Source organism: Chiloscyllium plagiosum, unplaced genomic scaffold (assembly GCF_037043375.1).
Source record: "Chiloscyllium plagiosum isolate Xiang-an unplaced genomic scaffold, Cpla_swu_hap1 HiC_scaffold_15, whole genome shotgun sequence".
Taxonomy (NCBI): Eukaryota; Metazoa; Chordata; class Chondrichthyes; order Orectolobiformes; family Hemiscylliidae; genus Chiloscyllium; species Chiloscyllium plagiosum.
The window spans coordinates 65,820,221-65,837,491 of record NW_028270153.1 but is presented as its reverse complement, the minus strand read 5'-3'; the positions used below and the strand labels follow the sequence as shown (position 1 = coordinate 65,837,491).

The following is a 17,271-nucleotide window of genomic DNA, read 5'->3' as shown; positions in this document are numbered from 1 at the left end:
TGTGACAGTGTGTGGGTGTGACTACCTCTGTGTTAGTGTGAGAGTGACAGTGTGTGTGGGTGTGACTCCCTCAGTGTCAGTGTCAGTGTCAGTGTGAGTCTATGTGTGTGGGTGTGACTCCGTCAGTGTCAGTGTGAGTGTATGTGTGTGGGTGTGACTCCGTCAGTGTGAGTGTGACTGTGTGTGTGGGTGTGACTACCTCAGTGTGTGTGTGTGACAGTGTGTGTGTGTGTGATTACCTCTGTGTCGGTGTGAGAGTGACTGTGTGTGTGACTACCTCAGTGTGAGTGTGACAGTGTGTGTGTGTGTGACTACCTCTGTCGGTGTGAGTGTGACAGTGTGTGGGTGTGACTACCTCTGTGTTAGTGTGAGAGTGACAGTGTGTGTGGGTGTGACTCCCTCAGTGTCAGTGTCAGTGTGAGTGTATGTGTGTGGGTGTGACTCTGTCAGTGTCAGTGTGAGTGTATGTGTGTGGGTGTGACTCCGTCAGTGTCAGTGTGAGTGTATGTGTGTGGGTGTGACTACCTCAGTGTCAGTGTCAGTGTGAATGTATGTGTGTGGGTGTGACTCCGTCAGTGTCAGTGTGAGTGTGACAGTGTGTGTGGGTGTGACTCCCTCAGTGTCAGTGTCAGTGTGAGTGTATGTGTGTGGGTGTGACTCCGTCAGTGTCAGCGTGAGTGTGACAGTGTGTGTGGGTGTGACTCCCTCAGTGTCAGTGTCAGTGTGAGTGTATGTGTGTGGGTGTGACTCCGTCAGTGTCAGTGTGAGTGTGACAGTGTTCACCACATGCCTGTGACTGCACAGGTTCTGAAAAGGCAGGAATCTTTCAGAATAATTATTCCCTCTCTTAACCTGTTGTGTAGGTCCCAGTGCTTTGGGTACAGTTATCCATCTAATCACCTGCCGATGCTGAGCCCCATGAAATGCTGTCCAGCACCTTTTGAACATTCAGGGTGACACTGCTTTGTGCACTCCGACATTACTGTCACTTCGATGGGCACACATCAATGCTTTCCTGGTGTATTCAATCACATGCAGTAGCCCACCAGACAGTCTGCCTGTAAATGGAGTTATCTCAGCCCCTCACTGTCTGAGTCCCAGCAGTGTATCTGAAGAAGGCGCCAGGCAGTCAGCCCGACTGAACCAGTCCTCAATGCACCACAAAGACAGCATTCTGATGCTGTGTGTTTTCCTTACCCCGCAGTGTGGAAGGCGGAGAGCTCTTTGAGAGGATTGTTGATGAAAGCTACAGTCTGACAGAGCTGGATGCGATGGTGTATGTGAAGCAGATCTGTCAGGGCATACACTACATGCACAACATGTACGTGCTCCACCTGGACCTGAAGGTAAACTCTGCAGGGATCGGCACTGCATTGGAGCACCTGGCCAGCAGACTGAATCCAGAGTGCACTCCCTTACACCCACTGCTTACAGGGTTTCCACTGGTCACACTGATTGCCAGCAGCATTTACAACATCAAAATGGTGTCATTACCATGTACCACCCTGATATACCCTAAACCCCTCAGTGTGACACTGATATACCCTAAACCTCTCACTCTGACACTCTGATATACCCTAAACCCCTCAGTGTGACACTCTGATATACCCTAAACCTCTCACTGTAACACTCTGATATACCCTAAACCCCTCAGTGTGACACTCTGATATACCCTAAACCTCTCACTGTAACACTCTGATATACCCTAAACCGCTCAGTGTGACACTCTGATATACTCTAAACCTCTCACTGTAACACTCTGATATACCCTAAATCCCTCAGTGTGACACTCTGATATACCATAAAACCTCTCACTGTAACACTCTGATATACCCTAAACCGCTCAGTGTGACACTCTGATATACCATAAAACCTCTCACTGTAACACTCTGATATACCCTAAACCGCTCAGTGTGACACTCTGATATACCGTAAAACCTCTCACTCTGACACTCTGATATACCCTAAACCGCTCAGTGTGACACTCTGATATACCCTAAACCTCTCACTGTAACACTCTGATATACCCTAAATCCCTCAGTGTGACACTCTGATATACCATAAAACCTCTCACTGTAACACTCTGATATACCCTAAATCCCTCAGTGTGACACTCTGATATACCATAAAACCTCTCACTGTAACACTCTGATATACCCTAAACCGCTCAGTGTGACACTCTGATATACCATAAAACCTCTCACTGTAACACTCTGATATACCCTAAACCGCTCAGTGTGACACTCTGATATACCGTAAAACCTCTCACTCTGACACTCTGATATACCCTAAACCGCTCAGTGTGACACTCTGATATACCCTAAACCTCTCACTGTAACACTCTGATATACCCTAAATCCCTCAGTGTGACACTCTGATATACCATAAACCGCTCAGTGTGACACTCTGATATACCCTAAACCTCTCACTGTAACACTCTGATATACCCTAAATCCCTCAGTGTGACACTCTGATATACCATAAAACCTCTCACTGTAACACTCTGATATATCCCACAGCCCTCACTGTAACACCCTAATATACCCCACACCCCTCACTGTAACACCCTGATATACCCCACACCCCTCACTGTAATACCCTGATATACCCCACACTCCTCACTGTAACACCCTGATATACCCCACACCCTACACTGTAACACCCTGATATACCCCACACCCCTCACTGTAACACCCTGATATACCCCACACCCCTCACTGTAACACCCTGATATACCCCACACCCCACACTGTAATACCCTGATATACCCCACACCCTACACTGTAACACCCTAATATACCCCACACCCCACACTGTAACACCCTGATATACCCCACACCCCTCATTGTAACACGCTGATATACCCCACACCCCTCATTGTAACACGCTGATATACCCCACACCCCTCACTGTAACACCCTGATATACCCCACACTCCTCACTGTAACACCCTGATATACCCCACACCCCTCACTGTAACACCCTGATATACCCCACACCCCTCACTGTAACACCCTGATATACTCCGCACTCTTCACTAACACCCTGATATACTGTAAACCCCTCACTGTGGCACCCTAATATATTGTTCGCCGGCTGGGAATTTGTGTTGCAGACGTTTCGTCCCCTGTCTAGGTGACATCCTCAGTGCTTGGGAGCCTCCTGTGAAGCGCTTCTGTGATGTTTCCTCCGGCATTTATAGTGGCCTGTCCCTGCCGCTTCCGGTTGTCAGTTCCAGCTGTCCGCTGTAGTGACCGGTATATTGGGTCCAGGTCGATGTGTTTGTTGATGGAGTTTGTGGATGAGTGCCATGCCTCTAGGAATTCCCTGGCTGTTCTCTGTCTGGCTTGCCCTATGATAGTAGTGTTGTCCCAGTTGAATTCATGTTGCTTGTCGTCTGAATGTGTGGCTACTAAGGATAGCTGGTCATGTCATTTCGTGGCTAATTGTGGCACGTCGTGGCAACTCACCAGGACGAAGGACCCGATACCCAACATGAGCAAAACCAATGTAGTGTACAAAATCCCATGCAAGGACTGCACAAAACACTATATAGGACAAACAGGAAGACAGCTAACGATCCGCATCCATGAACATCAACTAGCCACGAAACGACACGACCAGCTATCCTTAGTAGCCACACACGCAGACAACAAGCAACATGAACTCGACTGGGACAACACTACTATCATAGGGCAAGCCAGACAGAGAACAGCCAGGGAATTCCTAGAGGCATGGCATTCATCCACAAACTCCATCAACAAACACATCGACCTGGACCCAATATACCAACCACTACAGCGGACAGCTGAAACTGACAACCGGAAGCGGCAGGGACAGACCACTATAAACACCGGAGGAAACATCAAAGAAGCGCTTCGCAGGAGGCTCCCAAGCACTGATGATGTCGCCTAGCCAGGGAACGAAACGTTTGCAACAAAAACTTCCAGCTCGGCGAACAGAACCAGAACAACGAGCACCCGAGCTACAAATCTTCACCCAAACTTAACAAACTTAATATACCCCACACCCCACACTATAACACCCTGATAGACCCAACACTCCACACTGTAATACCCTGATAGACCCAACACCCAATACTGTAATACCCTGATATACACCACACCCCACACTGTAATACCCTGATATACCCCACACCCTACACTGTAATACCCTGATATACCCCACAGCCCACACTGTAACACCCTGATAGACCCAACACCCAACACTGTAATACCCTGATATACACCACACCCCACACTGTAATACCCTGATATACCCCACACCCTACACTGTAATACCCTGATATACACCACACCACACACTGTAACACCCTGATATACCCCACACTATAATGCCCTGATATACCCCACAGCCCACACTGTAACACCCTGATATACCCTTCACCCCACACTGTAATACCCAGATATACCCCACACCCCACACTGGAACACCCTAATATACCCCACAGCCCACACTGTAACACCCTGATATACCCCACAGCCCACACTGTAATACCCTGATATACCCCACACCCCACACTGGAACACCCTGATATACCCCACAGCCCACACTGTAACACCCTGATATACCCTACACCCCACACTGTAACACCCTGATATACCCCACAGCCCACACTGTAATACCCTGATATGCCCCACACCCCACACTGTAAAATCCTGATATACCCCACACCCCACACTGTAACACCCTGATATATACCACACCCCACACTGTAACACCCTGATATACCCCACACCCCACACTGTAACACCCTGATATACCCCACACCCCAAACTGTAACACCCTGATATACCCCTCACCCCAAACTATAATACCCTGATATAACCCACAGCCCATACTGTAATACCCTGATATACCCCACACCCTACACTGTAACACCCTGATATACCCCACACTGTAATACCCTGATATAACCTACACCCCACACTGCAACACCCTGATATACCCCACACCCCACACTGTAACACCCTGATATACCCCTCACTGTAACATCCTGTTATACCCCACACCCCACACTGTAACACCCTGATATACCCCTCACTGTAACACTCTCTGATATATCCCACACCTCTCACTGTACCACTCTCTGATATACCCCACACCCCACACTGTAACAACCTTATACACCCCAAACCCCACACTGTAACACTCTGATATACCCCACACCCCATACTGTAATACCCTGATATACCCCACACCCTACACTGCAATACCCTGATATACCCTACACCCTACACTGTAACACCCTGATATACTCCACACCCCTCACTGTAACACCCTGATATACCCCTCACCCCACACTGTAATACCCTGATATACCCCACACTGTAATACCCTGATATACCCCACACTGTAACACCCTGATATACACTACATCCCACACTGTAATACCCTGATATACCCTACACCCCACACTGTAATACCCTGATATACCCCACACTGTAGCACCCTGATATACCCCACACCCCACACTGTAACACCCTGATCTAACCTACACCCCACACTGTAATACCCTGATATACCCCACACCCCACACTGTAACACCCTGATATACCTTACACCCCACACTGTTATACCCTGATATACCCCATAACCTACACTGTAATACCCTGATATACCCCACACCCCACACTGTAACACCGTGATGCAGCCCACACCCCTCACTGTTACACCCTGATACAGCCCACACCCCTCACTGTAACATCCTGATATAGCCCACAACCCTCACTGTAACACCCTGATATAGCCCTCACCTCTCACTGTAACACCCTGAATTAGCCCTCACGCCTCACTGTAACACCCTGATATAACCCACACCCCTCACTGTAACACACTGATATACCCCACACCCCTCACTTTAACACCCTGATATAGCCCACACCCCTCACTGTAACACCAAAATATACCCTGATATACCCCACACACCTCAGTGTAACACTAAGATATACCCCAAATCCCTCACTGTGACACCCTGATATACCCCACACTCCTCACTGTAACACATTTATATACCCCACACCCTACACTGTAACACTCTGATATACACCACACCCCTCACTGTAACACCCTGATATGCCCCACACCCCTCACTGTACATGCTGATATACCACATACCCCTCACTGTAACACTCTCTGATATACCCCACACCCTACACTGTAACACCCTGATATGCCCCACACCTCTCACTGTAATACCAAAATATACCCTGATATACCCCACACCGCTCACTGTAACACTCTCCGATATACCCCACACCCCTCACTGAAATACCCTGATATCCCTCACAACCCTCACTGTAACATCCTGATATGCCACACACCCCTCACTGTACACGCTGATATACCACATACCCCTCACTGTAACACTCTCTGATATACCCCACAACCCTCACAGTAACACATTTATATACCCCACACCCCTCTCTGTAACACACTCTGATGTACCTCACACCCCTCACTGTAATACCCTGATATACCCAACCCCTCATTGTAACACCCGAATATAACCTGCACCCCTCACTGTAACACTCTGATATACCCCGCACCCCTCACTGTAACATCCTGATATACACCACACCCCTCACTGTAACACCCTGATATACCCCTCACTGTAACACTCTCTGATATACCCCACACCTCTCACTGCAACACACTGATGTACCCCACACCCCTCACTGTAACACTCTCTGATATACCCCACACCCGTCACTGTAACACCCTGATATACCCCACACCCCTCACTGTAATACCAAAATATACCCTGATATACCCCACACCGCTCACTGTAACACTCTCTGATATACCCCACACCCCTCACTGAAATACCCTGATATCCCCCACAACCCTCACTGTAACATCCTGATATGCCACACAACCCTCACTGTAACATCCTGATATACCAAATACCCCTCACTGCAACACTCTCTGATATACCCCACAACCCTCACAGTAACACATTTATATACCCCACACCCCTCACTGTAACACACTCTGATATACCTCACACCCCTCACTGTAATACCCTGATATACCCAACACCCCTCACTGTATCACTCTGATATACCCCACACGCCTCGCTGTAACACTCTGATATACCCCGCACCCCTCACTGTAACACCCTGATATACCCCTCACTGTAACACTCTCTGATATATCCCATACCTCTCACTGTAACGCTCTGATATACCCCACACCCCTCACTGTAATACCAAAATATACCCTGATATACCCCACACTGTAACACCCTGATATACCCCACACCCCATACTGTAATACCCTGATATACCCCACACCCTACACTGCAATACCCTGATATACCCTACACTGTAATACCCTGATATACCCCATACCCCACACTGTAACACCCTGATATACCCCACACTCTACACTGTAACACCCTGATATACCCCACACCCCACACTGTAACACCCTGATATACCCCACACCCCACACTGTAATACCCTGGTATCCCCCACACCCTACACTGTAATACCCTGATATACCCAACACTGTAACACCCTGATATACCCTACATCCCACACTGTAATACCCTGATATACCCTACACCCCACACTGAAATACCCTGATATACCCCACACCCCATACTGTAATACCCTGATATACCCCACACCCTACACTGCAATACCCTGATATACCCTACACTGAAATACTCTGATATACCCCACATTGTAACACCCTGATATACCCCACATCCCATACTGTAACACCCTGATATACCCCACACCCCACACTGTAATACCCTGATATAACCCACACCCCACACTGCAACACCCTGATATACCCCACACCCCACACTGTAACACCCTGATATACCCCTCACTGTAACATCCTGTTATACCCCACACCCCACACTGTAACACCCTGATATACCCCTCACTGTAACACTCTCTGACATATCCCACACCTCTCACTGTAACACTCTCTGATATACCCCACACCCCACACTGTAACAACCTTATACACCCCAAACCCCACACTGTAACACTCTGATATACCCCACACCCCATACTGTAATACCCTGATATACCCCACACCCTACACTGCAATACACTGATATACCCCACACCCTACACTGTAACACCCTGATATACCCCACACCCTACACTGTAACACCCTGATATACCCCACACCCCACACTGTAATACCCTGATATACCCCACACCCCACACTGTAATACCCTGATATACCCCACACGGTAACACCCTGATATACACTACAGCCCACACTGTAATACCCTGATATACCCTACACCCCACACTGTAATACCCTGATATACCCCACACTGTAGCACCCTGATATACCCCACACCCCACACTGTAACACCCTGATCTAACCTACACCCCACACTGTAATACCCTGATATACCCCACACACCACACTGTAACACCCTAATATACCCCACACCCCACAATGTAACACCCTGATATACCCTACACCCCACACTGTTATACCCTGATATACCCCATAACCTACACTGTAATACCCTGATATACTCTACACCCCACACTGTAACACCCTGATATACCCCACACCCCATACTGTAATACCCTGATATACCCCACACCCTACACTGCAATACCCTGATATACCCTACACTGTAATACCCTGATATACCCCACACCCCACACTGTAACACCGTGATGCAGCCCACACCCCTCACTGTTACACCCTAATACAGCGCACACCCCTCACTGTAACATCCTGATATAGCCCACACCCCTCACTGTAACACCCTGATATAGCCCTCACCCCTCACTGTAACACCCTGAATTAGCCCTCACGCCTCACTGTAACACCCTGATATAACCCACACCCCTCACTGTAACACACTGATATACCCCACACCCCTCACTTTAACACCCTGATATAGCCCACACCCCTCACTGTAACACCAAAATATACCCTGATATACCCCACACACCTCAGTGTAACACTAAGATATACCCCAAATCCCTCACTGTGACACCCTGATATACCCCACACTCCTCACTGTAACACATTTATATACCCCACACCCTACACTGCAACACTCTGATATACACCACACTCTTCACTGTAACACCCTGATATGCCCCACACCCCTCACTGTAACACCCTGATATACACCACACCCCTCACTGTAACACCCTGATATACCCCACACCCCTCACTGTAATACCAAAATATACCCTGATATACCCCACACCGCTCACTGTAACACTCTCCGATATACCCCACACCCCTCACTGAAATACCCTGATATCCCTCACAACCCTCACTGTAACATCCTGATATGCCACACACCCCTCACTGTACACGCTGATATACCACATACCCCTCACTGTAACACTCTCTGATATACCCCACAACCTTCACAGTAACACATTTATATACCCCACACCCCTGTCTGTAACACACTGTGATGTACCTCACACCCCTCACTGTAATACCCTGATATACCTCACACCCCTCACTGTAATACCCTGATATACCCAACACCCCTCACTGTAACACCCGAATATACCCTGCACCCCTCACTGTAACACTCTGATATACCCCGCACCCCTCACTGTAACATCCTGATATACACCACACCCCTCACTGTAACACCCTGATATACCCCTCACTGAAACACTCTCTGATATATCCCACACCTCTCACTGTAACGCTCTGATATACCCCACACCTCTCACTGTAACACTCTCTGATATACCCCACACCCGTCACTGTAACACCCTGATATACCCCACACCCCTCACTGTAATACCAAAATATACCCTGATATACCCCACACCGCTCACTGTAACACTCTCTGATATACCCCACACCCCTCACTGAAATACCCTGATATCCCCCACAACCCTCACTGTAACATCCTGATATGCCACACACCCCTCACTGTACACGCTGATATACCACATACCCCTCACTGTAACACTCTCTGATATACCCCACAACCCTCACAGTAACACATTTATATACCCCACACCCCTCACTGTAACACACTCTGATATACCTCACACCCCTCACTGTAATACCCTGATATACCCCACACCCCTCACTGTAACACCCTAATGTAACCTGCACCCCTCACTGTAACGCTCTGATATACCTCACACGCCTCGCTGTAACACTCTGATATACCCCGCACCCCTCACTGTATCACTCTGATATACCCCACACGCCTCGCTGTAACACTCTGATATACCCCGCACCCCTCACTGTAACATCCTGATATACACCACACCCCTCACTGTAACACTCTCTGATATATCCCATACCTCTCATTGTAACGCTCTGATATACCCCACACCCCTCACTGTAACACCCTGATATACCCCACACATCTCACTGTAACACTCTGATATACCCCACAGCCCTCACTGTAACACTCTCTGATATATCCCATACGTCTCACTGTAACGCTCTGATATACCCCACACCCCTCACTGTAATACCAAAATATACCCTGATATACCCCACACTGTAACACTCTGATATACCCCACACGCCTCGCTGTAACACCCTGATATACCCCACACATCTCACTGTAACACTCTGATATACCCCACAGCCCTCACTGTAACACTCTCTGATATATCCCATACGTCTCACTGTAACGCTCTGATATACCCCACACCCCTCACTGTAATACCAAAATATACCCTGATATACCCCACACTGTAACACCCTGATATACCCCACACCCCATACTGTAATACCCTGATATACCCCACACTGTAACACCCTGATATACCCTACATCCCACACTGTAATACCCTGATATACCCTATACCCCACACTGTAACACCCTGATATACCCCACACTGTAGCACCCTGATATACCCCAGACCCCACACTGTATCACCCTGATTTAACCTACACCCCACACTGTAACACCCTGATATACCCCACACTGTAACACCCTGATATACCCTACACCCCACACTGTAATACCCTGATATACCCCACACCCTACACTATAATACCCTGATATACCCCATACCCTACACTGTAATACCCGGATATACTCCACACCCCACACTGTAACACCTGGATACTGCCCACACCCCTCACTGTTACACCCTGATATAGCCCACACCCCTCACTGTAACACCCTGATACAGCCCACAACCCTCAATGTAACATCCTGATATAGCCCACACCCCTCACTGTAACACCCTGATATAGCCCTCACCCCTCACTGTAACACACTGAATTAGCCCTCACGCGTCACTGTAACACCCTGATATAACCCACACCCCTCACTGTAACACACTGATATACACCACACCCCTCACATTAACACCCTGATATAGCCCACACCCCTCACTGTAACACACTGATATACACCACACCCCTCACATTAACACCCTGATATACACCACACCCCTCACATTAACACCCTGATATAACCCACACCCCTCACTGTAACACACTGATATACACCACACCCCTCACATTAACACCCTGATATAGCCCACACCCCTCACTGTAACACACTGATATACACCACACCCCTCACATTAACACCCTGATATAGCCCTCACCCCTCACTGTAACACACTGATATAACCCACACCCCTCACTTTAACACCCTGATATAGCCCACACCCCTCACTGTAACACCAAAATATACCCTGATATACCCCACACACCTCAGTGTAACACTAAGATATACCCCAAATCCCTCACTGTGACACCCTGATATACCCCACACTCCTCACTGTAACACATTTATATACCCTACACCCCTCACTGTAACACTCTGATATACCCCACACCCCTCACGGTAACGCCCTGATATACCCCACACCCCTCACTGTAATACCAAAATATACCCTGATATACCCCACACCGCTCACTGTAACACTCTCCGATATACCCCACACCCCTCACTGAAATACCCTGATATCCCTCACAACCCACACTGTAACATCCTGATATGCCACACACCCCTCACTGTACACGCTGATATACCACAAACCCCTCACTGTAACACTCTCTGATATACCCCACAATCCTCACAGTAACACATTTATATACCCCACACCCCTCTCTGTAACACACTCTGATATACCTCACACCCCTCACTGTAATACCCTGATATACCCAACACCCCTCACAGTAACATTCTCTGATATACCCCTCACCCCTCACTGTAATACCCTGATATACCCCACACCCCCCACTGTAACACCCTAATATACCCTGCACCCCTCACTGTAACGCTCTGATATACCTCACACCCCTCACTGTAACACCCTGATATACCCTGCACCCCTCACTGTAACACACTGATATACCCCACACCCTACACTGTAACACCCTGATATACCCCACACCCCACACTGTAATACCCTGATATACCACACACCCTACACTGTAACACCCTGATATACCCCTCACCCCACACTGTAATACCCTGATATACCCACACCCCACACTGTAATACCCTGATATACCCCACACTGTAAAACCCTGATATCCTCCACACCCTACACTGTAATACCCTGATATACCCCACACTGTAACACCCTGATATGCACTACATCCCACACTGTAATACCCTGATATACCCCACACCCCACACTGTAATACCCTGGTATCCCCCACACCCTACACTGTAATACCCTGATATACCCAACACTGTAACACCCTGATATACCCTACATCCCACACTGTAATACCCTGATAAACCCTACACACCACACTGAAATACCCTGATATACCCCACACCCCATACTGTAATACCCTGATATACCCCACACCCTACACTGCAATACCCTGATATACCCTACACTGTAATACCCTGATATACCCCACACTGTAAGACCCTGATATACCCCTCATCCCATACTGTAATACCCTGATATACCCCACACGCTACACTGCAATACCCTGATATACCCTACACTGTAATACCCTGATATACCCCATACCCCACACTGTAACACCCTGATATACCCCACACCCTACACTGTAACACCCTGATATACCCCACACCCCACACTGTAATACCCTGATATCCCCCACACCCTACACTGTAATACCCTGATATACCCCACACTGTAACACCCTGATATACACTACATCCCACACTGTAATACCCTGATATACCCTACACCCCACATTGTAATACCCTGATATACCCCACACCCTACACTGTAACCCCCGATATACACCACACCCTACACTGTAACCCTTGATATACCCCACACCCTACACTGTAATACCCTGATATACCCCACACTGTAACACCCTGATATACCCTACATCCCACACTGTAATACCCTGATATACCCTATACCCCACACTGTAACACCCTGATATACCCCACACTGTAGCACCCTGATATACCCCAGACCCCACACTGTAACACCCTGATCTAACCTACACCCCACACTGTAACATCCTGATATACCCTACACCCCACACTGTAATACCCGGATATACCCTATACCCCACACTGTAATACCCTGATATACCCCATACCCTACACTGTAATACCCTGATATACCCCACACCCCACACTGTAACACCTTGATACTGCCCACACCCCTCACTGTTACACCCTGATATAGCCCACACCCCTCACTGTAACACCCTGATACAGCCCACACCCCTCACTGTAACATCCTGATATAGCCCACACCCCTCACTGTAACACCCTGATATAGCCCTCACCCCTCACTGTAACACCCTGAATTAGCCCTCACGCCTCACTGTAACACCCTGATATAGCCCTCACTGTAACACCCTGAATTAGCCCTCACGCCTCACTGTAACACCGTGATATAACCCACACCCCTCACTGTAACACACTGATATACCTCACACCCCTCACTTTAACACCCTGATATAGCCCACACCCCTCACTGTAACACCAAAATATACCCTGATATACCCTGCACACCTCAGTGTAACACTAAGATATTCCCCTAAACCCTCACTGTGACATGCTGATATACCCCACACTCCTCACTGTAACACATTTATATACCCCACACCCTACACTGTAACACTCTGATATACACCACACCCCTCACTGTAACACCCTGATATGCCCCACACCCCTCACTGTAATACCAAAATATACCCTGAAAAACCCCACACTCCTCACTGTAACACATTTATATACCCCACACTCTACACTGTAACATCCTGATATGACCCACACCCCTCACTGTAACACCCTGATATAGCCCTCACCCCTCACTGTAACACCCTGAATTAGCCCTCACGCCTCACTGTAACACCCTTATATAACCCACACCCCTCACTTTAACACACTGATATACACCACACCCCTCACATTAACACCCTGATATAGCACACACCCCTCACTGTAACACCAAAATATACCCTGATATACCCCACACACCTCAGTGTAACACTAAGATATACCCCAAATCCCTCACTGTGACACCCTGATATACCCCACAATCCTCACTGTAACACATTTATATACCCCACACCCCTCACTGTAACACTCTGATATACCCCACACCCCTCACGGTAACACCCTGATATACCCCACACCCCTCACTGTAATACCAAAATATACCCTGATATACGCCACACCGCTCACTGAAATACCCTGATATCCCTCACAACCCTCACTGTAACATCCTGATATGCCACACACCCCTCACTGTACACGCTGATATACCACATACCCCTCACTGTAACACTCTCTGATATACCCCACAACCCTCACAGTAACACATTTATATACCCCACACCCCTCTCTGTAACACACTCTGATATACCTCACACCCCTCACTGTAATACCCTGATATACCCAACACCCCTCACAGTAACATTCTCTGATATACCCCACACCCCTCACTGTAATACCCTGATATACCCCACACCCCTCACTGTAACACCCTTATCTACCCTGCAACCCTCACTGTAAGGCTCTGATATACCTCACACCCCTCACTGTAACACCCTGATATACCCTGCACCCCTCACTGTAACACACTGATATACCCCACACCCTACACTGTAACACCCTGATATACCCCACACCCCACACTGTAATACCCTGATATACCCCACACCCTACACTGTAATACCCTGATATACCCACACCCCACACTGTAATACCCTGATATACCCCACACTGTAAAACCCTGATATCCCCCACACCCTACACTGTAATACCCTGATATACCCCACACTGTAACACCCTGAAATACACTACATCCCACACTGTAATACCCTGATATACCCTACACCCCACACTGTAATACCCTGATATACCCCACACTGTAGCACCCTGATATACCCCACCCCCCACACTGTAACACCCTGATATACCCTACACCCCACACTGTAATACCCTGATATACCCCGCACACCACACTGTAACACCCTAATATACCCCACACCCCACACTGTAACACCCTGATATACCCTACACCCCACACTGTTATACCCTGATATACCCCATACCCTACACTGTAATACCCTGATATACCCCACACCCCACACTGTAACACCGTGATATAGCCCACACCCCTCACTGTAACACCCTGATACAGCCCACACCCCTCACTGTAACACCCTGATATAGCCCACACCCCTCACTGTAACACCCTGAATTAGCCCTCACGCCTCACTGTAACACCCTGATATAACCCACACCCCTCACTGTAACACACTGATATACCCCACACCCCTCACTTTAACACCCTGATATAGCCCGCACCCCTCACTGTAACACCAAAATATACCCTGATATACCCCACACACCTCAGTGTAACACTGAGATATACCCCAAATCCCTCACTATGACACCCTGATATACCCCACACTCCTCACTGTAACACATTTATATACCCCACACCCGACACTGTAACACTCTGATATACACCTCACCCCTCACTGTAACGCCCTGACATGCCCCACACCCCTCACTGTAATACCAAAATATACCCTGATATACCCCACACACCTCAGTGTAACACTAAGATATACCCCAAATCCCTCACTATGACACCCTGATATACCCCACACTCCTCACTGTAACACATTTATATACCCCACACCCGACACTGTAACACTCTGATATACCCCACACCCCACACTGTAGCACCCTGATATACCCCAGACCCCACACTGTAACACCCTGATCTAACCTACACCCCACACTGTAACACCCTGATATACCCCACACCCCACACTGTAACACCCTGATATACCCTACACCCCAAACTGTAATACCCTGATATACCCCAAACTGTAATACCCTGATATACCCCATACCCGACACTGTAATACCCTGATATACCCCACACCCCACACTGTAACACCTTGATACTGCCCACACCCCTCACTGTTACACCCTGATACAGCCCACACCCCTCACTGTAACATCCTGATATAGCCCACACCCCTCACTGTAACACCCTGATATAGCCCTCACCCCTCACTGTAACACCCTGAAATAGCCCTCACGCCTCACTGTAACACCGTGATATAACCCACACCCCTCACTGTAACAAACTGATATACCTCACACCCCTCACTTTAACACCCTGATATAGCCCACACCCCTCACTGTAACACCAAAATATACCCTGATATACCCCACACACCTCAGTGTAACACTAAGATATACCCCAAATCCCTCACTGTGACACCCTGATATACCCCACACTCCTCACTGTAACACATTTATATACCCCACACCCTACACTGTAACACTCTGATATACACCACACCCCTCACTGTAACACCCTGATATGCCCCACACCCCTCACTGTAATACCAAAATATACCCTGATATACCCCACACTCCTCACTGTAACACATTTATATACCCCACACCCTACACTGTAACACTGATATACACCACACCCCTCACTGTAACGCCCTGACATGCCCCACACCCTTCACTGTAATACCAAAATATACCCTGATAGACCCCACACCGCTCACTGTAACACTCTCCGATATACCCCACACCCCTCACTGAAATACCCTGATATCCCTCAAAACCCTCACTGTAACATCCTGATATGCCACACACCCCTCACTGTAAACGCTGATATACCACATACCCCTCACTGTAACACTCTCTGATATACCCCACAACCCTCACAGTAACACATTTATATACCTCACACCCCTCTCTGTAACACACTCTGATATACCTCACACCCCTCACTGTAATACCCTGATATACCCAACACCCTTCTCTGTAACACCCTAATATACCCTGCACCCCTCACCGTA

The 17,271-nt window shown here is 48.3% G+C and overlaps 1 protein-coding gene across 2 annotated transcripts in view; it reads left to right on the top strand.

The window, feature by feature from the left end:
- Positions 1-17,271, top strand: part of LOC122559989 (myosin light chain kinase 2, skeletal/cardiac muscle-like) — a 393,900-nt gene that overhangs the window by 313,354 nt on the left and 63,275 nt on the right. For both annotated transcript variants that reach the window (XM_087995000.1, XM_087995001.1), the window contains one exon: positions 1,205-1,346. In XM_087995000.1, coding sequence (XP_087851126.1) covers positions 1,205-1,346 — 142 coding nt within the window. The remainder of the gene's footprint in view (positions 1-1,204; positions 1,347-17,271) is intronic.